The sequence below is a fragment of the Acomys minous genome (assembly GCF_964271855.1).
Source record: "Acomys minous genome assembly, chromosome: 16".
Taxonomy (NCBI): Eukaryota; Metazoa; Chordata; class Mammalia; order Rodentia; family Muridae; genus Acomys; species Acomys minous.
In genome coordinates this window covers 37,072,926-37,098,097 of record NC_140498.1, presented here as the reverse complement: position 1 = coordinate 37,098,097, position 25,172 = coordinate 37,072,926, and the positions used below count along the sequence as shown (strand labels likewise).

The 25,172-nt window shown below is 52.4% G+C and overlaps 1 protein-coding gene across 3 annotated transcripts in view; it reads left to right on the top strand.

The window, feature by feature from the left end:
* Positions 1-25,172, top strand: part of STK10 (serine/threonine kinase 10) — a 91,030-nt gene that overhangs the window by 54,206 nt on the left and 11,652 nt on the right. For all 3 annotated transcript variants that reach the window (XM_084763367.1, XM_084763365.1, XM_084763366.1), the window contains exons 5-13: positions 1,492-1,564; positions 2,571-2,765; positions 3,235-3,316; positions 8,722-8,868; positions 10,410-10,955; positions 13,263-13,393; positions 15,627-15,750; positions 15,991-16,170; positions 23,355-23,447. In XM_084763367.1, the coding sequence (XP_084619493.1) occupies positions 1,492-1,564; positions 2,571-2,765; positions 3,235-3,316; positions 8,722-8,868; positions 10,410-10,955; positions 13,263-13,393; positions 15,627-15,750; positions 15,991-16,170; positions 23,355-23,447 (1,571 nt within the window). The remainder of the gene's footprint in view (positions 1-1,491; positions 1,565-2,570; positions 2,766-3,234; positions 3,317-8,721; positions 8,869-10,409; positions 10,956-13,262; positions 13,394-15,626; positions 15,751-15,990; positions 16,171-23,354; positions 23,448-25,172) is intronic.

Here is a 25,172-nt window from a genome sequence, read left to right as displayed (position 1 = left end):
AAGGAGGCTGCTCAAAATGCCTTCTGACTTAACTCAAGACAGCTGTCCACCTGCTCAGGGGACTCCCTCACGTGCTCCAGCACAGGTCATATACACCCCAAACCATGGGTGCCCAGGGCTGAGGTCCTAGGCTGCTGGGAGGAGCCACCCCACCCTCCACACTGGGTCCCTTTTTGTGAAGAGGAAGGAATAACAGCTACCCTAAAAGTTGATGTGGTGCCTGCTTCCGGATGGCCCTGGGGCCAGCTTGTCATTGTGGAGGTTGGTGGTTTCCCATCCCCCTTCCCTCTTGAAGAAGGCGTGGCAAGGCCCAGCCAGGGACCTGGCATGGGAGTGGAATGGCCAACTTCTGGAAGCTTCACCCCAGGGTCTCAACCAGCGTCTCCCCGGGAGACAGGAATAGTGATTGATTGTGGGGAAACAGGATCACGGGTACCCAGGCTGACCCAGCGGGAAGGAAAGCCCAATCCCCATTCGAACTCTTGAGGGACCACATTCCAAGCAAGCCGAGGATTCCCCTATGTCTGAACCTCACCCTTAGCAGCCCTGGTCCTGCCCTGGGAAGTGACAACCTACTGCAGAGGGTAGACTCTCAGGAACACACACACACACACACACACACACACACACACACACACACACACACACACACACACACACACACACCACACACACACACACACCCTGCTGTCTAGTCTGCACTACCTAGGACTACAGAGCTGCCTCATGGCCACTCCCAGGAGAGGCTTCAGATGATTCTCAAGGGAGACCTGTCCTCCGCAGTAACTGGGGGCTCCTCTATGGAGAGCAACTCATGATGACCTGGGCTGGGAGTAGAGTCATTTTGTGAATGGGCCAGTTTAATCCTCAGGACAGCCCCCCCAAATGAGCTCTTAGGAGTCCAGGGTTGGCATCCTTGTATCATGGGGGACGAGACAGCTGGATATCACAGTACACAGAAAAACCCTGTCCTGAAAAACCGTGTGGGAGGTTGTTCAGGCGGTAGAAAGAAAGTTTTGCTGTGTAGACCAGCTAGCTGCGCACTCACAGAGCCCCGCCTACTTCCCCAGTGGTGGGATTATAGGTGTGCGCCATTAACCCGTCCTGTGTCTGGCTTTTTAAAAAGGCTATTGTGATAGGGGCTGGCCAGTTCATACTCCCAGCTGTTGACAAGGTGCCTGCTGCAGGAGCATGCTCACTTTAGTTTAATTTTATTTTGGTTTTTCGAGACAGGGTTTCTCTGTGTAGCCTTGACTGTCCTGGACTCACTTTGTAGACCAGGCTGGCCTCGAACTCACAGCGATCCACCTGCCTCTGCCTCTGCCTCCCAAGTGCTGGGATTAAAGGCGTGCGCCACCACTGCCTGGCTTAATTTTAAAACTCTCGTTTGTTGGGTAGAAAAACACACGCTGCTGGATCCCTGGGTCCTCGCCTAGGGTGAGGGTGGCGAAGAATCTCTCAGCGATTTTATCTGAGGTTCCTGTCTTGCAGCCGATTTCGGTGTGTCTGCCAAGAATCTGAAAACTCTGCAAAAGCGAGATTCCTTCATAGGAACGCCTTACTGGTGAGTTGGAGTGGATTGGCAGGCCCAGCACCCCATGGTTACCTCCGGGTGGATTGTGTGTGGGAGCCAGGGGCCAGTTCAGAGCCCCCAGGGCCAGCCCTCTGGGTGTGGGTCCAGCAGTCTACTTCTGGAGACCCCTGTGCCTAGCACAATCGGCTTCACTTCCTCACGCCTCATCCATGAACCGGGGTTACAGTAGAAAGCACCCCATTAGTAAACGAAAAAGGTACTTCAGTTCCTGGTTTGTTCACACATGTGCTGCATTCTAGGTGCTGGGCTATGGGTCGGGGCAGGAAAACAATGTGTATTGGTCCCTCCCTGGCCTCACGAGAAATCATCCTGGGCCTCTCTCGCCTGTTGTGTCTCATCCTTTTTCAAAAGCTATAACTTAAAGTAAAAACACCTATAAAAAGAAAGCTCTCTGGTAGAAGTGGGCACCCGAAGTCTTGCCTCTGGCCTCAGCGGGCACATGTGTGGAGCTGAGCACCCACACTCCCACACGTGTAGCCCCAAGCCCGTAGCTCTCTTACTCAATTCCCCCCTGATGGCTTTGTGTTCTGTTATTACAACTTGCCACAGTGTTCAGCCCCTTCCTTGCTGGCTTATTACTCTTAACTCTTTCTCTCCCACCCCACCCGTTATTCCTTTCTTTCCCCCTCCCATCCCCCTTTCTCTCTGTGCTGTTCTATTCTGTCTACCCCAACATCCCACCTTGTTTGTTTTTGCTGGAACCTTCCCCCTCTGCCCTCACCCACCTGCCCCTTCCCCAGGACTCTGTTCTGGATTGCTGCTGCCACCTTGTGGTAGGCTCCAGGAACTGCAGCGGGCCGTGGCAGGGGCTGTTTGAAGACCCTTGAGGAAGACAATGGGATGCCAGTAATTCAAAGCACGGCTTCAAATGCTGCCAACCTCCAATGAGGTGCTGGTGGTGTACCACACCCTGAGGCTACAAGCAGCACTCGCAGGGGCCCAATTCTTAGCCCTTATTGTTCCTTGGTTGGCTCAGGATGGCTCCTGAGGTGGTGCTCTGTGAGACCATGAAGGACGCCCCCTATGACTACAAGGCTGACATCTGGTCCCTGGGGATCACGCTGATCGAGATGGCGCAGATCGAACCCCCACACCACGAGCTCAACCCCATGCGGGTCCTGCTCAAGATTGCCAAGTCAGACCCTCCCACGCTGCTCACACCCTCCAAGTGGTAAGCAGAGAGGACTGCTGGGGAGCTGTAGACATGTGAGGGCGTGAGGCAGGCGCCCCTGGGGTGTCCCGGGGAAGCATCTGACTCTTGGCACCGCAGGCTCTAGAGTGGGGTTGGGGGTGGAGCATCTCCGGGCGTTCTGAACTGCCCGCCCCAACTTTGTATACTAGATATGCGAGCAAGGCCAATTAGCCAGGATGAGATCCCATTGTGTCCTGGGACACAGAAACAGAGCCCCAACAGCCACGTGGCTCGGGGCTGGGGCTGGGGCTGGGGACTTGGGTTCGGGATTCTGACACCTCCGTGTTCATTCCCTAGCCGGTCTGGGTTCCTCTTAGACTTCTGTGTCCGGATCTGGACAGTGATGTACATGATTAAAAGGGTGTCGCATGGACTCTTGTCTCCAAACACCCGATGCTGGGCACACGGCGTCTGTGCTACGACCCACTTCTCACCCCTGCCCTCCCAGGTCTGCCGAGTTCCGAGACTTTCTGAAGGTAGCATTGGATAAGAACCCAGAAACCCGGCCCACTGCTACACAGCTGCTGGAGGTAAGTGGGGCTTGTTAGAGTTGGCTTGGAGGGGGGGTTGTGGGGATCAAATGACAAGCAGTCAGGTGCTAAGCTCAGCTGGGCAGTACTGTGCTGGGGGGGGGTGTCTTGATGTGGTCTATGAATTAGTAAACATTAAGCAGAGGCTAGGTGTGTGTGGTGGGCCACGCCTGTCAGTCAAGCACCCGGGAGGTAGAGGCAGGAGGATCATTGCAAGTTTAAGGCCTGGTCTACATAGCAAGTTCCAGGCTTACATAGAGAGACTTTGTCTCAAAGACAAGAACAAAGCAAAACAGAAGTGGGCCTACCCGCTGGGAGGTTCCGACTTTCCTTTCTGTCTCCTTAATGTTTGAAACTTCTGTTTCAAAATGGAACGTGTGGCCTTCCTCAAGGCCCACCTCCAGCAAGTTGTGTTTGTTTTGGGGGGATGGGGCTGCTGTCAGTGTCAGACCCAAAGGCTCCAAAGCCACTTGGGGCCAGTTGCTTCCTGCAAACAGCACCTCCTGTGCTTGGGCATCCGGCCCTCCTGACACTGTTGGGGCAGAGACCAGCTGTCCCATCCCACATGGCAGCCCGGATCCTTGGCCGGAGCCAGGAATTTCCATTTCCTAGCTGAAGCAGTGTCTGCCAGGAGATTCTCGGTATGCAGTGGGAGAGAGAACACAGGGCCCAGAGGAGAATGACAGAGGGGAGGAGCCCTGCCTCAGTTTGCCCAGGCTCCCTCAGACCTGCTGCTCCTCCTCCAACACCTGTTTAGGCTGGAAGCAACACAGCGCGGCTCTTCCAGACCTGAGGACACTGGGCTCCAAGGAGAGTCCCTGATTGGAATGCCAGCAATGGTGCAGGTCTTGGCTGTGGACACCTCGGCCCTGTGTCTATTGCTTCTGGGGTGCTCTTGCCCTCCGTCATTTTGTATCTCTTGTGGCTCAGCCACTCCTGGGGACTGGTGGTGCAGTCCGCATTCATCTGCCTAGATGTACCGCTGCCAGTGTCCTGCAGCAGGTGCTAACCTAACCTGGGGTGTGAGCAGTTGTCTCTGTGCCTCAGTTTCTCTTTTGGTCAGATGGATAGCCAGTTAGAGTGTGTGTGTAACGCTCTTCATGTGAAAAACATTCTCGGCATGACCTGTTCCGCTTTCTTCTAATGGTTCCACAGCAGTTTTCCTAGGTGGGGAGGTAGCAGTGAGCTCAGGCCTTGTCACTCCTGTCACCCGACCCTGGCTGGCATCTGCCTTTGCTGCCCCTTCTCTCCCCACTGCTCACTCCCTGTCTTGTTTCCTTCACTCACCCCACCTCGTACAACCGATGAGTGTGGTTAGCGCTGGGGCTCTCTGTGATGGCCAAAGGCAGCCTGTGGGGCCCCCTGGCTTCTAATCTCCAGCTCAGTCCACCCCTGACCCTTGTCTCTGCAGCTCCTTAGATGCCCAGAGCCACTTCAGCCCCGCCACAGCCTCGCAGAGCACTCAGACCCCTCCTCAGGCGCACTCTGTAGTGGCTGCTCATCTCTCTCTCTCTCCCTCCCTCCCTCCCTCCCTCCCTCCCTCTCTCTCTCTCTCTCTCTCTCTCTCTCTCTCTCTCTCTCCACCTGTCTGTGATCATGGGTACTAGTCCCTTTGCCTTCAGAACAGGTCCAAGGCGCACCACCTCCATGGGACCACTTTCTTTTCTTTCTTTTTTTTTTTAATATTTTTATTTGGTTTTAATTTATGTACATTGGTGTGAGGGTGTCAGATCTTGGAGTTACAGACAGTTGTGAGCTGCCATGCGGGTGCTGGGAGTTGAACCCAGGTCCTTTGAAGAGCAGGCAGTGCTCTTAACCACTGAGCCATCTCTCCAGCCCAATGGGACCACTTTCAAAGCTGCCGTGCCCTTCGTTTAGACGATGGCTTGTTTACTGGTTATTGTGCCAAACTCGAGTCTGTTCTCAGAGGAACCGTGTAAACAGCAGAGCTCCTCAGCTGGCATGGCTGGTACCTGCCCTTCTTATCAGGTAAAGGCATCATAGAGGACGTGTTTATTTCGGGTCATAGCCTCGGAAAGTCTCAGTCCATTATGATGGGCAAAGCCTGGCAGCTGGAGGGGGCTCCGGTTTTGTCTTGGGGTGTTATGGTGGAAGCTGTGGGACCTTTAGGGGTACAGTGTGGCCAGGATACTAGAGGTATCGCTTGCAAGGTCACACACACCCATTTATGTCACTCTCTGACTCCTATTGCCATGCAAACAAGCTCCCTGTGTGCTGCCATGGCCCAGACCAGAGCCTCCCCCAGCACGAGGTCACACAGCTGCAAGTGACAGCTAGGCTCCTCATTCTAGTGACTTGGGTCTGAAGTCTGTGTTCTTGACCGCTTCTGGGGGGGAAGCTGCTTCTAGTGAGTGGAGGGAAGAAAAAGGCCCAAAGGAGGGCTGGGAAGATGGCTCAATGCCTAAGAGCTGGTCCAGAGGGCCCAAGGTCAATGACCAGCATCCACATGGCAGCTCACAACTGTCTGTAACTTGAGTTCCAGGGCATCTATTGCCCTCTCCTGGCCTCTACAGTCACTGTATATGCATAGAACACAGGCATGCAGGCAGGCAGAACACCTGTACACATACATAAAAATAAGATTAAAACAAAACAAAACAAAAAAGAAAAGAAAACAAACAAAAAAGAAAGAAAGAAACAAGAGCCAGGCGTGGTAGTGTAAGTCTTTAATCCCTGCACTCAGAGGCAGAGGTTGGCCTGATTGATGTGAGTTCGAGGCCAGCCTAGTCTACAAAGTGAGTCCAGGACAGCCAAGGCTACTCAGAGAAACCCTGTCTCGAAAAACCAAAAAAATAAATCATAAAAATAAAGATAAAGCCGGACATGGTGGCGCATGCCTTTAATCCCAGCACTCGGGAGGCAGAGACAGGTGGATCGCTGTGAGTTCGAGGCCAGCTTGGTCTACAAAGTGAGTCCAGGACGGCCAAGGCTAACACAGAGAGACCCTGTCTCGAAAAACCAAAAAATAAATAAATAAATAAATAAATAAGAAAGAAAAGGAAAAGAAGAAAGGAAGACAGAAACAAAGAGAAAGGGTGCAGCCTGGGGTGGAGGCAGGGCATACTTTTTATCTGAGCACCCCCCCTAGTGGTTTCTCAGTGCATAGAGAGAAAATAGGCTCACTTGGAAAGGGCATCTGTTTCAGTGGCAGCAGAAATCCTGGCCAAAGAGGGGTGCCAATTGGCAAGCTCTGTGCTGCCTCCTCCGTGCTGGCAGCTTGGACCCCTCAGCAGAGCTGGCTCTGAGCAGCCATCCCTCTTCCTGGAGGGCTAGACAGTGAGGCCAGCTCTGACGTGCCCTTCTGTAGGGTCATGAATGCCTGGTGCAGCGTATGGAGTGTTTGCCTGGTGTTTGCCCACCCTGGCAAGTTCCCGGGCCCAGCCCTCTGAGGGTCCCAGCATTTGAGTTAGAAAACCTCCTCTGCATTCCCACCTAGAGGCGGTGGACTGATGTAGCACAGGCCACATTGCCTGTTCCTTGTCTCTCAGAGCTTTGACACACATCAAGGCCTGGTCCTCCTGGCTGGGCTGCCCACATACCAGCCACCTGCCCAGGGCCCCTTGCAGGGAGCTGCCCTGCTTAACTGGCCCTCCGTGAAAAGCTGTCCTCCCTCCCCTCCTCCTCCTAGGGACCTTGAGCTCCAGGCAGGCTGAGCAGATGGTTCTCCTCAAGAGCTGCTAATTTGGTCAATATGTGGGGTGCCCGATGAAAGCCTCTACTCTGAGAAGCCTGGCCCGCACTGCTGGTTTCTGCCACGTCCTCGTTAGTTGTTGCCGAGCAGTGCCCTGGGGTGTCCTGCTCAGGTCATGTGTTACCGAGCTCAGAGGCTCTGGCGACCTTGGCTCTTGTCATTCCTCAGAGAACTGTGCTCTGGCAGAGGAATGGCTAGGACTGTGAAACGGCTGCACGGACTGTTCTGCTCCAGCTGTGGGGCTGGTGATGGCGGCTATGTATGGTGGTTGTGATGGTAGTGATGATGGTGGTGGTGATGATGGTGGTGGTGATGATGGTGGTGGTGAAGATGATGGTGCTGATGGCACTGATGATGATGATGGTGGTGGTGAAGATGGTGATGATGGGAGATGATGGCAGTAGTGGTGATGATGGTGGTGATGGCAGTGATAGTGGTTATGATAATGGATTATGGTGGCGGCAGTGGCGGTAGTCATGGTAATAGTGGTAGTGATGGTGGTGGTGATAATAGTAATGGTGGTGGTGCTAGTGGGAATGATGCCATTTTGAACACTCACTATAACACATAGAACAGCCAACCTGTTGTCCCCATTCCACAGATGAACAAACTAAGGCACAGAGAGGGTCTCTTGACTTGCCCAGGTTGGCAATGGGAGCCGGGTTTTATCCCAGGTGACTTGGCTGTGTCCCTTAGTCTGCACACTTAGCCCTGCCCATCCCGGTGACCTGTTGGCTAGCTCTGTGCCTGCTTGGGACCTCTGGAAACATTCAGCTGCCAGAGTCACATGCTACTGAGTAAGAGCTTCTGAGCATGAACAGGGAATGGCTCCCCACTGCCCAGGGCTGTGCATGCTGCCCCAGCTCCCTCCCTGCACCCTCTGCCTGTCTATGAGACACAGCCTCTGATCTCCAGCGCTTCCTCCACCTTCCAAGCCCAGGCCCAGCTCAGGGGCTCTGAAAGCTGTGCCTATGCCTAACACTCTGTGCCTGGAGTTTCCCCTAACTTTCCCCCGCCACATCTCCTGGGTCCCAGCTGGAATGTAATTCCTCCCCTCTTAGAAAGGTCCCCCAAGGGCCCGGCATGGTGACGCACGCCTTTAATCCCAGCACTATGGAGGCAGAGGCAGGCAGATCGCTGTGAGTTTGAGGCCAGCCTGGTCTACAAAGTGAGTCCAGGACAGCCAAGGCTACACAGAGGAACCTTGTCTCAAAAAACTGGGAAAAAAAAAAAAGAACAGAACTGGATGGAACAAAGCAACCGAGGGTTAGCAGAGTGGAAGCATGGGTCAAAAAGAACATGACAAACACACAAATGGCACCGCCTCCACCCCAAGGAAAAACATGGGCTGGACCCTGACTTTACAAGGCTCTTTCACGTGAATTGTCTCCTTCCGTCTTCGTGGTTCCCCGTGGTTTCCACATGACCATCTGTCTGTCTGTCCTTTGGAACTGGAGGGGCTGTGGTTCAGAGAGGAGGCGTGGCATGCTGAGGGTCACTGGGCTTGAGTCATGGAGTTGGGGGCCACTCCTCTCTTCCCTCTACCTGCAGGACTTCCTGAGCTCCGCTTCCAGCTTCAGGTTCACTTGTTGCCTTGGGACCCCAGTTGGTCCTCTCGGGATCAGATCCCGCTGCCACTCCTGTCCCACAACTGGCCCCAAACGGCTCTAACACGAGTGTGTCTTCTCCTCAGCATCCCTTTGTCAGTGGCGTCACCAGTAACAAGGCTCTTCGGGAATTGGTGGCCGAGGCAAAGGCCGAGGTGATGGAGGAGATCGAAGATGCCAGGGAGGATGCCAAGGAGGATGGAGAAGAGGAGGAGGCTGTGGATGCTGCTGCAGTAAGTCTGGGGGCTGAGGAGGATGGGCCACAGCCGCCCCGCCCCGGGAGAGAGGCTGGGCAAGGATTCGTTTCTGCCTCCCGGGGCCAACTGGCTGGGAGTCCCCAACACCCACGCCCAGGTGAGGCTGAGCAAATGTTGGCCAGATTCAGGTTCTCCAGGGTGCAGGACCTAGAGCTGCCCTAGGGCCCCTGGCCTCACAGGTCAATCCAGGAGCTTCTGCTGGGGGATTGCTCACCCTAAAGGGATCCCAGTATGTCAGGGCTGCATTTTCATGGAGCGGAACGCCAGGCCTTCCACATTTATTGTCTTTTTATTTATTTATCTTTGGGTTTCGAGACAAGGTATTAGTATATGTCCTTGGCTGGCCTGGAACTCACTAGGTAGACTAGGCTGGCTTTGAACTCAGAGACCTGCCTATCTCTGCCTCCTGAGTGCTGGGATTACAGGTGTGCACTGCTGTACCTGGCTCTATTTATTTATTTGGTTGGTTGGTTTGGTTTTTCAAGGCAGAGTTTCTCTGTGTAGCCTTGGCTGTCCTAGACTCACTTTGTAGACCAGGCTGGCCTTGAACTCACAGAGATCCACCTGCCTCTGCCTCCCAAGTGCCGGGATTAAAGGCGTGCACCCCCACACCCAGTGGCTCTGTTTATTTTTTAATTTAAAAATTTAATTAGAATTAGGCTTCGTTGTAAAAATTTTAAACAAAAACAAAAGCAAATCTGTTTTTGGTTCTCACTCAGATGGAGGAGGTCCCATAGCCTCCTTCCCACCTTCCTGTAGGCGTTTATTTTCTATTCACAAGAAATGAGTGTTTGGTTTCGTTATAGCAGTACTCCAGTGCCTTGACAAAAAACGAAAATACAAGGCGCAGCTGGCTGAATCCAGCCCCTAGGTGGGATTGCTTGGCACTTTATGTAATTCCTTAATGTGAGTAAGCTGCCGTCTAGAACTCATCAGGATACCATGTGAAAATTCAAATTACTGAGACAGGCATGTGGCTCAGTCAGTAGAGTGCTGCCTGACACGCCTGGGGTCTTTCTCAGCACCACATAAAACTGGTATGTGGTGCACACCTGGGACCTCAGCACTTGGGGATGGAGTAGGAAGATCAGAAGGTCACGGCTGTCCTCAGCTACACTGCAGATTCGAGGCTAGCCTGAGTTCCATGAGACCCTGTCTCAAAACAAACAAACAAGCAAACAAACAAAAAACCAGAAAAATCAGATTGCCAGTGTGTGTTGAGAAATTAGGGGGCCTGACCTGGCCTCAGGTGAGAAAGGGGGATTTTCCCCATGCTGTGACAGTTGGCTGGGCCTCTTTATAGCTGGCCGCAGCCTGTTTGCCTCACAGGACAGGAGCAGCGATTAGGTCAAATTGCAACTAGGAGAGTCCTCACCCTGCCAGTAGCCTGTTTAAGAGAGGCTGTGGGGGAGTGGGGACTAGGCTCTGTGGCCCCTGTCCCTCTCTGCTGGCCTGTCACCAGTGGGCCCTAACTACTGCCTTGGAGCCCCAGCAGCTCAGCCTTGACTCTCTCCTAGCCCCTGGTCAACCACACTCAGGAATCTGCTGACGCATCTCAGCCAAGCCTCAACTCCGACAAGCTTCTCCAGGCTCCCTCTGCCCCGCTGCCTCCCAGCCAGCCTCAGGAGCCTGTGAACGGGCCTTGCAGCCAACCCCCAGAGGATGGAGCCCTCCAAACCACCAGCCCCGCAGACGTGGTGCCCACGAGTGACAATGACTTAAAGGTGCCTGTTCCTCTCCGGAAGTCCCGGCCACTGTCCATGGATGCCAGAATCCAGGTGGCCGAAGAGAAACAAGTCACTGACGAGGCTGAGAGCCCTGGTCCTGCAGCTAGCAAGTCCCCAAAGGCAAACCCCAGCCGGCCTAACAGCAGTGCCCTGGAGACCTTGGGTGGGGAGAAGATGGCCAATGGTGGCCTGGAGCTCCCCAGCTCTGTGGCTCCGTGCCATTCTAAGAGGGCTTCGGACTGCAGCAACCTGTCTACCTCGGAAAGCGGGGACTATGGCACCTCCCTGTCTGCTGACCTGTCACTGAACAAAGAAACGGGCTCACTGTCTCTCAAGGTAAGGTCACCTGTCACCCTGAGGGTTAGAGCAGGCATGTTGGCCAGTGTGCCATACTCCTGTTTCCATTCTCAAAAGCTGCTTAACATTGTGTTGATTTGAGTATTTATTGGTGAGAGGTGTTAGGGGTGAACACAGATCCTGGTGAATGGTAAGCACTACACACACGCACGCGCACACACACACACACATACATGTACACACATACTACACACACACACCATCACCCTCACACCCCTCACACACACCTCAGTCTCTTTACTTCTTATTTTAAATGGCTCATGAGTTTGAATCTTTAAGATTTTGGTTAGCCGAGCATGATGGCACACGCCTTTAATCCCATCCCTTGAGAGGCAGAAGCAGGCAGATGGCTGTTGAGTTCGCGACCAGCCTGGTCTTCAAAGTGAGTTCAGGACAGCCAAGGCTACACAGAGAAACTCTGTCTCGAGAAAAAAAAAAAATTAGCTCACTTCATAACTTAACCCCCCCCCATATATTTTTGGTCATGTAAGACAGTAATGTTATGTGGTTTGTTTGGGTTTAAATTTTGAAGTTTAGTTAAAGGGGCTAGTAAAATTGGAGAAAGAACATTCCAGAAGTGGAAGTTCCCTTGCTTGGGGGTCAGCTTTGTGCTCAGTGGCTGACAGGTAGATTCATTGATCGTACCTTCCCAGTCCTCTCTGGCCTCCTGTCTGGCAGTGGGTGACACCAAGTGGCTATAGCCACTCTGTGCAAAGTTCTTTACACAGAACTGAAGGGCTGTCCCTCCCCCACAGTTTCCAGATGGGCAGCAGAGACTCACAGAAGTTGGCAGCTGGCACAAGGCTGTGTGGAGTGGAAGCAGGGAAGTAGTGAGACTCAGGCTGGGCTCCTGGCTTGTGTCCTTTAGGCCTCTCATCCTCCGCCAGCTAGGATGGGTCTAGCTGCCCCCTTGTCTGCCCCAGCAGTTCTGCGATACTGCTTAACTTACTATTGGCTACCTGAACCCCCAAACAGGTCGATTTAGGAGATCAGACAGAGGGGGTGACTGCATTTCTCTGTTGTCTTCCAAGATTTACTCAGTGTAAAACACACAGTAGAAACTCACATATCTGCTAAGAGCAAGGCGGTGAAGGTGGAAGCGGCCAAGAGCCCCACAGTAGCCGCTAGAGGAGAAAGCAACTCGGCCTAGGGCGGGGCGTGGTGACGCATGCCTTTAATCCCAGCACTTGGGAGGCGGAGGCAGCTCGGCCAGGCAGTAGTGTCCAAGGCAGTTTCTTGTTTCCTCAGAAGTGACACAGAGTCTCATCAGCTGTAGTTGCCCGCCTGTGGGAGGGGCTTTTATGTAGAAGCACCATCTTATTTAGAACAGGGTCTTGTACTTCTTCCTTAAAAAGCACAAAGTGAGGCCGGAGATGTTCAATGGTACAGTGCTTGCCTTACGTGCACATGGCCCTGGACTCAGTCCCCAGCACCATTAGAGGAAAAAAAAATTTTTTAAAGGCACCAAGTGCCCAGAGCCCAGGCGAGGCATGCTGGGCATAAGCATGCAGAGCCAGGAACCACCTCTTAGCCACCCTGGCATGCCCGCTCTCTTGAAGGGGCTGGAAGACCTTCGAGCCATGTTAGAGGATGAGGTTCTAGTAGGAAGGGCCTTTGGAGCTCGTAGAAAGTTCAGAGGAAGTGAGCAGAACAGAAGCTGTCAGAAAACCACTGCAGGCCCTTCCCTAAGCCCTCATGTAAGCCAAGCACTTCCAAGGACCTCCATATGCCATCACCTTAGGCCGAGATGGTCCCACACAGCTCCAGACAAGCACAGCTGCCTAAGGACTTCAGCTATGTCAGCAGAGGCCACCAAATGCCATAAGGATTGCGGTCTGCAATCATGACTGGCAGACATAAGTCCATGCCACGAGCTGGTGCTGCCGTGTGCCTCATCCGGCCATCATGGCTATCTGGGAGGCAAGGTGGTTTAATACTCCCTGGACAGTGGAGAAAGCTGAGCTTCAGGCAAGACGAGGGTCTTTCCCAGGGTCGCAAAGCCAGCAGTGGCCAGTGAGGATGACCACACGGCTCCTTTTGATATCCAGTTGTGTTTTGCAAGAAGGCCTTGGGGGGCAGGCGGGGTCAAGAGCCTTGAGTGGCGTCTGCAGTCTGAGACCAGCAGAAAGAAGGTGGTCAAAGTCCAGCCGTTTAGGCTTCGTTTGGGAAGCTTGCAGAAGGGGGACAGCGGCTGGCCACATCCTTCGTGAGCTCAGGCTGTGGACCTCACCCTGTCTCTCCACTGTGGGGTTCTAGCTGAGTTTGGGGCACATTTCTCCTTGCCAGGGCTCCAAACTACACAACAAGACCCTGAAGCGGACGCGCCGGTTTGTGGTGGATGGCGTGGAGGTGAGCATCACCACCTCCAAGATCATCAGCGAAGATGAGAAGAAAGACGAGGAGATGCGATTTCTCAGGCAAGTCCAGGGGCGCACCGGTGTGGGGCTGGGTGGGTGCCCCGCAGGCGCTAGACACTGGCCCTGCGGGGGGGGGGCTGTCTGAGACCCCTTCCCCTGCATTCATCTACTCACACATCCATCTGTGCACGTCTGTCTGTCACCCGTTTTCTTCTGTCCATCTGCTCGCTCCTCCACATGCCCAGTGACCCACCTAGAGTCCCACGTCTCCAGGCCTCTGCCTCTGCCTAGCCACCTAATCCCTAGCCGTGCACTCACTGGCCTACCCATCGATCCACAGCCGCCTACCCGCTCACCTACTTTCTCCTTCCACATATCAATGCGTTCATCCATCCACCCACCCTTATATTTACCTGCCCTTCTGCCTGTCCACCCAGTTAGCCATCCGTCCGTCCACTGTTTGTAACAAAATCTCAATGGTTCAATTTTTACCAACAGTCCACCTACCCATCATCTACCCATCTGTCTGTCTGTCTGTCTGTCTGCCTGCCTGCCTGCCTGCCTGTCTGTCTATCACCTATTTAGTCCCATCCATCCACCCGCCTCTTCACTTACCATTTATCCTCATTCCGCCCAATTATCCACGCATGCGTCATCTTCCAGGTGGGACGGAATAGAAATCCAGATACATGAAGCTGCCCTCCAGGTTGAATTTCTACCTATGGCTCCCAAACACAACACTCAGGCTAATTCTCTGCTGTGCTGCACGCTGTGAGGGGAGGAGGGGGTGACGCAGTAGTGAGTGCCTGCGCTGAGCAAAGGCTGTTGTTAGGGACCTCACCATCCCCACCCCGAGGTGAGCTTGAAAGATGAGGTGAACACCCCAGAGCTAGGAGGCTGCTGAGGGAATCAGTAGTTGCTGAGGCCCTGACGGGTGACCTCTTGGTTTGTATCAGGGTCTTAGAAAACTTTAGTTTGGAATGCCAGGCCAGAAGGGGAGGGGGGCAGGACCCAGGCTACGGAGGTGTGTTAGCTGCAAGGGAAGAGTGGAAGATTCTAGGCACAGCAGAAAAGGAAATGACACATAGTGACGGGCCCTGATGTCCCGTCAGGGCAGTTTCTCTGGCCACAGTGTACGTCTTGGCTGTAGAAGGGAAACACTGGCTTGGAGGTGAGAGACAGTCCGAGGCCACCAGGCTCAGGCTCGGGCTGCGGCCCCTCCCTCCAGCAGGGAGCAGGGATAGGATGTCCATGAGAAGGAGAGGTAGTGGACAGAGAGGGAAGGTATACGGCAAGGCCGTTTGCCCCGCGCGGCTTCACACACTCTAGTGTCTCAAACAGCCCCCGCTGGGCCACCCTAGTCTTCACGTGCACGTGAGGAAACAGTGTTTCTTGGCAGATGAGCTGCAAGTGCTGAGTCTACAGTTGACAAGGAGCACAGCAGAGAGTCAGTGTGCGCTGTGGCTTCCTGGGACCGCTGGTTGCCGGGCGCTGAGGAGGCTCAGAGCACCTGAGGCCAGGGCTGTGCAGACGTCATCACTGCTTTAGAGGAAGCGTCTAGCCCTCCATAATAGAAATAGTTTGGGATGTCCTAAAGACATTTCCTTCATCTTGAGGCAGTGGAATGAAATTAACCATAAATGACATTGTTAAAAACATCCTCTTAAGGGGGGGCTAGAGAGATGGCTCAGAAGTTAAAGGTACTGACAGCTCTTCCAGAGGTCTTGAGTTCAGTTCCCAGTAACCACATGGTGGCTCACAACCATCTATACTGGGATCTGATGTCCTCTTCTGGCCTGTATACAAAACAAATAAATAAATATTTTTTAAAATCCCCATTAAGTCCAGAAGTGAAACTAGGGTGCCAAAAGGCATAAAGGGGTTGCCAGCATTTTCCAACGTGTTCTACTAATTAATATGAGTAGCACATTCCCCTATATGCATGTCCATTTAATGAAATATTTTCTTTTATATCTTCATTTCATATCATAGATAACTGTAAAGTTTCTTCTTGTTTTTGCACTTGTTTGTTCTATGTCTGTTCATGGTATGTACTACTTTTGAGGGTGGTGGTGATTTCCTTCCTTCTTATTGATCTGCAAATGCTCTTTATATATGAAGGATGCTGTCAGTGAATCCTGATCATGTCTCTGCTTGAATCAGTGGGATCCTGCTTATGTCTCTGCTTGAGTCAGTGGGATCCTGCTCCATAATTCCATGGCCCAGGCTGTGAATATTGTGGTCTCAGAGGCTCCCTTCTTACTGGGAAATGTTTGTGCCTGTTAATCCTCAGGCGCCAGGAACTCCGGGAGCTTCGGCTTCTGCAGAAAGAAGAACATCGGAACCAGACGCAGCTGAGCAGCAAGCACGAGCTGCAGCTGGAGCAAATGCACAAACGCTTTGAACAAGAAATCAACGTGAGTGAGAGGAGACCAGAAGCGTTTAATGTGGGTGGGAGAGTGTTGTAGAAGGCTGGGTAAATCACAGTGAACCTGAGTACCATAGGATCACCTCTAGAGAAAATCCCCTCTGTGGAGTGCCACACCATAGCCCTGCAAGGTTGGACAAGGAAACAGAGAAGTTAAGTAACTTGCCCAGGGTCACACAGCAAAGGGTGGCAGGGCTGGGACTTAGGCCTGAGTCTGTGCGCCTTCCAGGCCAAGAAGAAATTCTATGACATGGAGCTGGAGAACCTGGAGCGGCAGCAGAAGCAGCAGGTGGAGAAGATGGAGCAGGACCACAGCCTGCGCCGCAGAGAGGAAGCCAAGCGGATCCGCCTGGAACAGGAGCGGGACTACACCAAGTTCCAAGAGCAGCTCAAGCAGATGAAGAAGGAGGTGGCGAAGGGCTGGGGGCGGGGCAGGGCCGAGCTGGGGGCGGGGCAGGACTGGGGCGGGACCTGGCTGGGGGCGGGGCAGGGCCGCGTCAGGGACTAGCTGCTCTAAGGATTGGCCCCTCAGATTAGGGTTCTGCAGCTGTGGCAAAGCACAGTGACCGGAGGCAGGGCGGATGCAGAGGCTGTGGAGGAGTGCTGCTTACTGGCTGGTTCGTGGCTTGCCCAGCCTGTTTGCTCATAGAGCCCAGGGTCACAGACCCAGGGGTAGAACCAAGCACGGTGAGCTAGGCCCTCCCTCGGGCCCTCCCCTCCCACATCAGTCATCAATCAAGAAAACGTCCCACCTGCTATTCCACAGGTCCCACCTGCTATTCCACAGGCCGCTCTGGTGGGGCAGGCGTTTTCCCCATTTGAGGTCCCTGCTTCCCAAATAGCTCCGGCTGCGTCAAAGACATAAAACTAGCCCTCACTGCCCCCCTTCCTAAGAGAGGGGCTGCATAAAGTCCTTGATCCCAAGTCCTTGGGGCAGCCCACACTGCGGGCCTAGTGCCCCAGGCACGAAGCCATGACAGTTGTCCTTTCTCTGTTTTTTTTTGGGGGGGGGGAGGGGTGCCGCCTTCCTGTGTTAGCTTCCCTCCACCCCCAGCCCCCATTGGGTCCTTTGTAAGTGGTTTCTGTCAGCTTCTTTTTTTGTTTGTTCGTTTTCATCAAGACAGGGTTTCTCTGTGTAGCCTTGGATATCCTGCCCTGGAATTCATTCTGTAGACCAGGCTGGCCTCAAACTCAGAGATCTGTCTGTGTCTGCCTCCCGAGTGCTGGGATTAAAGGCGTGCGCCACCACCGCCTGGCCTGACTTGCTTTTTACATCTTCTTAGCTGAAAGAGAGCATGGGAGCTGCATGTGGTGGCACACGCCTTTAATCCCAGCACTGGAGAGGCAGAGGCAGGAGGATTGCTGTGAGTTTGAGGCCAGCCTGGTCTACAAAGCAAGTCCAGGACATCCAAGGCTAACACAGAGAGACCCCCGTCTCGAAAAACCAAAAGAGAGAGAAAGAGAGAGAGAGAGAGTGCGCATGGGAAAATGAAAGCGATAGTGGCCCCTGAAATTGGAGGTGGGAAGCCCAGTACACTCCATCCCCTGTGCTCTGCCCTCTTTGGGGTGTCTTCTTCCCCTCAGTTGTAAGGGGAGGAGGTACCCAGATGCCTGACCCTGAGATGACAGGACCTGGGTTCCCAGACTCTTTGCCCTGGCAGGCTGCTCTCTGCTGGAGCACTGGTGCTGCCGGCTGCTTACCCGCCTCCCTGCCTCCTGGGGGTCTACAGAAGGGTGTCCAGCCCTTAGCTTCCTCAGCATCAGGAGCTGTGGGCCGCTCTTGAGACCCGGTGTCCTGTGCAGAGGCAGGCTGCGCTGTGACTCCCTGCCTCGCTGCGGAGGAAACCCCTTGTGCATGCTGTACAGTTCTGAGTTACACTGAAGTTCCTGGTTTCATTGTACATGTTTCGTTTTGTTTTCCTTGGCTGTTTTATCTGGAAGCTTTCCTGGGAAGAAGAAGCAGCAGCCTGACTGCTACGTGGTTTTAGCTTCTCAGGAGGCCACTGCCGTTTAGTAAGCTCGTGTCCCTGGCACTGTTCTTCCAGGTCAGAGACTTGATTGCCGTGGCCTGGGGAGTGTGGACTCACATTTACTGTCTCTTTCCCAGAGTTCCATGGGGTTCCAGCAGTGAGTTTAGCGAGCCACGTAGACATCCCCCTCACTCAGGGGCTCCCACAGGTCTAGGGCTTCCATATGGCGGTGTGCTCTGCGTTTAACCCGCACACGCCATGCCGAGCACCCTCAGCTCCCCTCTGGGGCATTGGTAATTTCCAGTGCAATGCACCTGCTGTTGCTGGTGCTGGCCCAGGGAGCTGCGATGAAGGGAAAGCCGCTTCGTTAGGTTTTCCCTGAAGGTTTTTACTTGGTCTGCAAGTTAATGAAACTGTACAATGGCTTGTTTCTCAGAAAGTGTCCCTGTCATAAAGCTCGGCTTATTAAATGGTTCAGAGTTCCCTAGCCCTGCACAAGCCCTGGGGACTTCTTAGGTGAAAACGAGATTGTTTTTCTGGTTGGGAAAATGAGATGCCAGCACAGTCGGTAACTTCACTGCCCTGGAATGTAGCTTATCTGCCGCCTGGTGGAACTCCTTCTCCTGCTCTGCTCTGCCGTGCCTGCCATAGAGCGGTGCTGGTGTGTAAATGGTCCCACTGGCATATAAAAGGTCCCGCTGGCGTATAAATGGTCCCGCTGGTGTGTAAATGGTCCCATGAGTCCTTGGGCCTGCCTCTTTGCCAAATGGCCCCACAGGGCTCTGCTTTTCTTCTTCTTCTTTTGCCTCTTCCCTCCATCCCCAGATGTAAAAATGTCTCTAGTGTCTTCCATGCCTCTAACAGAAAACTCAGACCCTGTGCTCAATTGCCACTTTTAACCTTCCGGCCCCACAAAGCAATCAGTCTGTAAAAGCACAGTTTTGGGTCTAGCTCTTAAGTTGCATTGGGGGCACTCATGGCCGCTGAGCTGGGACTGGAAGCCATACCTAATACAGAGGTGCACAGATAAACTATTCCTTTAGGAATTTTATGTAACCCTGTGATTCTGAGCCAGCAGTCTACTGTTCCCAGCTCTCTGGGAAATCGGCAGGGTCTACACACATTTTAGGGGGTGTCTCAGCTGGGGGATGGAGTAGGGCAGTTTGTTGCTCTCACAGCTGTGACACTATTGACATCCTGTAAATGCACAGGACAGTACCTCGTCTCTCTCACGTCCCCTGAGTCAGTAACACTGCAGATAGGAATTCTACCTAAAGCAGAGAGGCCGGAAAACATGGGACCGGACTCAGCCTGCAACACCCAAGACCATTGTGCAGAGACCTAGCAAGTGGAAGAGAGTGTGAGACACACTAAGCACCCCAACAGATGCTCTGGATCCTGTCTGTCTCCACAATGACACATGAGCAGTCCAGTTGCTCACTTCTCCCAGAACTTGGTCTTGTCAACTTCACTGTTTTATTTTAGGCACCCTGATGGGTATGAGGTGGCGTCTTCTCACTGTTTCTTTGGGTTTGCATGTCACTAATAACTAGTAACTATTGACACGCATCTCTTCATTTGCCTCCTTGTTAAAAAAAAAATTTTTTTTTTTTTGCTCCTTTATTTGGCTGGGAAATTGGTTTGCTTTTTTGTTTGTTTTTCTGAATTCCGACAGTTACTTAGTGAGTTATTGTTTTGCAAATATTTGTTCTCAGCCCAAGGCTTATCCTGCAAGCCTAATAGTTTTTTAGGGGTGATTCTTTTTGTTGTTGTTGTTTTGTTTTGTTTTGTTTTGGAGACAGGATTTCTCTGTGTAGCCTTGGCTGTCCTGGACTTCCTTTGTAGACCAGGCTGGCCTCAAACTCACAGTGATCCGACTGTCTCTGTGCCTACTCCTCCTGTCCCCTTCTCCCACCCCCCCCACCCCCCCCCACCCCCAGTGCTGGGATTAAAGGCATGCGCCTTTTAGGAAGCCAAGAAATCCTCCCACAGCCCTATGGGATGCAGTGTCTTAGCAGTTTACCATGTTGGGCTTTGTATATCCTCATGAGAGCATTTTGAGTTGCATTTCTGTAAGGGATAAGGTGTGGATGGTCTCAGCGTTTGCTTTGAGATGTCCGTCCCAGCATTGTGTGTTGGAAATACCCACCTTCCTCTGCTAAGTTGTCTTTGTAGAAAAGGAGTTGACTGTATAGAAACAGATCTGGTCTGGTGCTCTTTGGCTCCGTATGGCGTACGGGTTCATCTGTCTGTCCCTCACCAGGACTTCATGTCTGTGAAGCTAGGCTCTAGTAAACCTTGACATCCATGGTCCTGTGTCCTGAAGCCGCTGCCAGAGCCACCTCTCTGCTTTCCACACACAGTGCGGCATCACCCTGTGCTTTCCATACACAGTGCGGCATCACCCTGTCCTTTCCATACACAGTGCGGCATCACCCTGTGCTTTCCATACACAGTGCGGCATCACCCTGTCCTTTCCATACACAGTGCGGCATCACCCTGTGCTTTCCATACACAGTGCGGCATCACCCTGTGCTTTCCATACACAGTGTGGCATCACCCTGTGCTTTCCATACACAGTGTAGCATCACCCTGCCGATCCTGTAAAGAAACCTTACCAGGATTTTGGGTCAATTTGGGTAGCATGACCATTTGAACAACACTGAAACTTCTACCCACAGACATTTTATATACATATATATTCTTTGATAACTTTTGTTAGTGACTTTTGTTTTTGTTTGTTTTTTGTTTTCTCTTGTAGTCCTGGCTGTCCTGGCCTCACCTTGTAGACCAGGCTGTCTTCGAATTCACAGTGATCCGCCTGCCTCTGCCTCACAAGTGCTGGGATTAAAGGCATGCACCACCACGCCCAGCCTGAGTTAGAGAACTTTTTTTTTAATATTTATTTTTTTTTTATCTGCATGTACTCCTGTATGCCCGAAGAGAGCACCAGATCTCATTATAGATGGTTGTGAGCCACCATGTGGTTGCTGGGAATTGAACTCAGGACCTTTGGAAAGAGCAGACAGTGCTCTTAACCTCTGAGCCATCTCTCCAGGCTCAAGTTAGAGAACTCTTAAAACAACTTCCTAGGTCAAAACTACGTTTGGTTCTCACTGGAAATAAGCCATTAATAGCTACCTAAAAGCCTTTGTAGACCAGGTTAAACTCAAACTCACTGAGATCCATCTGCCTCTGCCTCCCAAGAGCAGGGATTAAAGGCGTGCGCCACCACTGCCCAGTCCCTACTTTCTCTTTGTTAATGACATTTAATTTTTAGTACACATGTCCATCCTTGTTTTGTTAGAATTATACTTTGGGGGTGCTTTCATAAGATACTTTAAAATTATCTCTTTAGGAGGTTGGAGACATGGCTCACAGTTAAGAGCAGTTGCTGTACTTCCAGAGGACCTGGGTTCAGTTCCCCCAGCACTCACATGGTGGCCCACAACCGTCTGTAACTGTACTTCTGGGGGGATCCCAATTCTCTCTTCTGGCCTTTGTTGGTACCAGGCACATAATCCGTGCATAGATATGCATGCAAGCAAAACACCAATAATAAAAAATTAAAAAGTATCAATTTAGCTAATTATTCAGGGGGTAGAGATATATTGTGTTTGTGCAGTGGTCTTATGTCTAGCCTTATTGTCTTATAATAGGATTTTTTTTTCTTTTTTTGGTAGATTCTTTGTGGTCTTCTGTATGGACAGAAACAGTTTCGTTTCTTCTATTCACTTGATGTGCCTCTTACTGCCCTATTATGCTGGCTCCGGTTCCAGCAGGAAGTTGGATAGAAATAGCAGAAATAGCTCCTCCTTGTTCCTAGTCTCAAGAGGAACATGTTCGCTGGGCGTGGTAGCGCACGCCTTTAATCTCAGCACTCAGAGGCTGAGGCAGAGGCAGGTGGATCGCTGTGAGTTCAAGGCCAGCCAGGGCCACAAAGTGAGTCCAGAACAGCCAAGGCTACAGAGAGACCCTGTCTCAAAAATTAAAAAAAAAAAAAAAAAAAAAAAAGAGGAACATGTGCAGTGTTTCCTCACTAAGCCTGATATTGGCACAAGAGCGTTGATTTGGCGCTGACTTTTTTTGTTGTTGCTAGTTTGTTTTGTTTTTTGAGACAGGGTTTCTTCTGTAACAGAGCCCTGGTTGTTATGGGTTTGCTTTGTAGACCAGGCTAGACTCAAACTCACTGAGATCCATCTGCCTCTGCCTCCCAAGAGCAGGGATTAAAGGCGTGCGCCGCCACTGCCCAGTCCCTGCCTTTTCTTAACTAGGGTTTCCATAGAATAGATTTTGTGGGGCTGGAGAAATAATACAACTGTTGAAAACACTGCTCTTGTAGGGGACCCCAGAACTCACATCTGGCCTTGCCGGATAGAGAAGTAGTACAGGAAGGTACTGTGTAGACAAGTGTGTAAGAGCACGCCCCCACACAGACCACACACAAGTACACCCCATTTGTAAACATTAAGTTTAAAGACATCGTTTCCCCTTCTAACTTGTTGAGTAACACTGGTCTCTTGCTGACTGTATGTAGTTGGCCTGTTTTTCCAAAATGCAGCCTGCAGGTCTCTGTTCCTGTACATGGGCCATTTCTGCTGTTTACATGTGAGGAATTGTGTTCGGCTTCTTCCTCTTGTTTTTGTTCCTCTATTTTCCCTTTTCTTGCCTAATTTCTTTTGGAGTGCTTGGATATTTTTAGCACTCCACTTTAATTCATAGTCGGTTTAAATATTTGCCTGTTTGTGTAATCTGTGTAGCGGTTTCTCCCAGCATGTAATGCAATGTGCATGCCTTACCACTCAGCAGTCCCTTTGGAATAGGTATGGTGCCGCGCGCTTAAGTTACACAGGGCCCGCAACCCTGTACGTTTCTTCTTGTTTCAGTCGGTACACAGCCTTCTTAGGTTCACTTAAGACCCGCCCTACCTTTCTCACGTCCTCTGGCTTTGTCCCGGTGCTGTTCAACGCAGGACTGACCTGAGGCTTTTGGGACACTCATTCCTATAAATAAGGATTTCCATTTTCCTGTGTTCTCCTTGTGATACTGACCCCCAGCCTTGGGCCTGCCTGCCATCCATTTCCTGGTTCTCAGGCCAGAAACTCGAGGCCCCTGGGGGAGTTATGGATGTCTTTTCTCTTACTCCACTGTGCGGGTCTGGGGCTAGCGCGATGCTAGGAAGAGGCTAAAAGCGCGGCTCCTTCCCTGTGTTGCTGTCATCTTGGGCAGACCCCACTCTGGAGAGATTTACATCCTCTCCTAGGGAAGAGACCAGTTTCCCCCAGCAATTCAGCAATGGCCCCTGCAACGTGCTCCCCCTGAGCCAATCCCTGTTGGCCAAGTACGTGTAGAATGCACTAGGTCCTGCTCCAGCCTAGAGCCCTGCGTCAGGGCAGGGGGAGAGGGGTGGCTTGAAGGAGCGAGCCCACCTACACCTTAGGGACTACAGCATCATAGCAGACGGACAGGGCTCCCACAGAAGCAGAAACATCTCAGGAATTGAAACTGATACTGACACTGGAGAGCTTAGATACTGACAGCGAATCTGTGCGGTCGATGCTTACGGTGCTGCTAGGGTGGGAAGGGCCGCGGTGTGAGCCGCCCTCTGCCGTGTCTGCTGCAGGTGAAGAGCGAGGTGGAGAAACTGCCCCGGCAGCAGCGGAAGGAGAGCATGAAGCACAAGATGGAAGAACACTCACAGAAGAAGCAGCTGCTCGTGAGTCCCCAGCCTCGCTCACTGAGCCTCGGGAACCCCCGACGGCGCCTGGCCCCCTCTTACCGCCTGCCCGCCTGCTGCTTGAATATCGCCTTCTGTTTTGAGTGCTTACGTCCAGCCCATCGTTGTCTGGTCCTCTCTGCTTGCTTGCCAGTGCTCTCTCTGAGTGAACCCTGTCTTCTCTGGCCACTGCATCCTGCACCTTAGTCCTGCCTGCCTTACTGCAAGGTTGATCGGATGTCACATCCCCTGTCAATTCAATGATGTCACCTGCTTGCCTTGATATCTAAAAGACATCAAGGCCTTGAACTCCCAGAGGTGGCTTTGCTCTTAGGTCCTGAGGAGGAACTTGCCTCTGCCCTGTTGAGAGGCCAGAACCTTTGTCATTCTTTTTGTTTGTTTGTTTGCTTATACAGTACTTTGCCTGCATGTGAGCCTGCAGGCCAGAAGAGGGCACCAGATCTCGTTATAGATGGTTGTGAGCCACCATGTGGTTGCTGGGAACTGAACTGAGGACCTTTGGAAAAACGGGCAGTGCTCTTAACCTCTGAGCCATCTCTCCAGCCCCCCCCCCTTTGTCATTCTTGTTTCCCTCCACTCCTTCATATCTTCCTGAAGCATGATGCACACACATGCACACACAAACACACACACTGACCAGACATACACATAACACACACATCCTCCCCATAGCACACTAAACACACACAACACCCACACACCCTGACACATAGCATACAATATACATACATGCATCCTAAACACACACTACAGCTATACATATACACACACTGCACATTTCCATCCATCTAGGCACCCATATTTCTCCAGTCTTTGGACCTGTGAATCTTTCAGTGTTGCTGGGTCCCACCGTTGTTGTAGCGCTCCTCCCAGCTTCACAGCTGCTCCCCCTGCTCCTCCCAGCTTCACAGCTGCTCCCCCTGCTCCTCCCAACTTCACAGCTGCTCTCCCTGCTTCTCCCAACTTCACAGCTGCTCTCCCTGCTCCTCCCAGCTTCACAGCTGCTCCCCCTGCTCCTTCCAACTTTACAGCTGCTCTCCCTGCTCCTCCCAGCTTCACAGCTGCTCTCCCTGCTCCTCCCAGCTTCACAGCTGCTCTCCCTGCTTCTCCCAATTTCACAGCTGCTCTCCCTGCTCCTCCCAGCTTCACAGCTGCTCTCCCTGCTCCTCCCAGCTTCACAACTGCTCCCCCTGCTTCTCCCCGCTTCAGAGCTACTCCCTCTGCTTCTCCCTGCACTTCTTTATTTCGGAGCCAGCGGGTATTGTGGATATGAAATCCAAATCTGGCTGTCACCCTTTCTTCCCTCAGATCATTCCCCCTTCATGCATACGCTGAGGCCCACCTCCTGACTCTGCCTGCTGCTGCCCAGCCCTTTTGGCCCCTCCCAGCTTGGCCATAACCTTTGGTCCAGCCTCTCCCCATCACTGGAATGTTCCCATTTTCTTCACTGTGGGGTCTTTGCGCAGTCTGTCTCCTCAGCCCTGGGTGCAAACAGTGGTAGCCCAGGTCTACAGGTGCTTGACATGGTATGATCAAGTGTTTGGGGTACCTTGTACCTTAGGGTAGGAGTTCTTTGGTTTTCCATTTTCAGAAGAAATCAAAGCTCGGAAAGGGCATGCTGCAGAGTTGATAGCAGGGGGGCGGGACTTCCTGTTCTTGGCAGTGCACCTCATAACCTGTCTCTTCCCACCGGGTGGGGTTGAT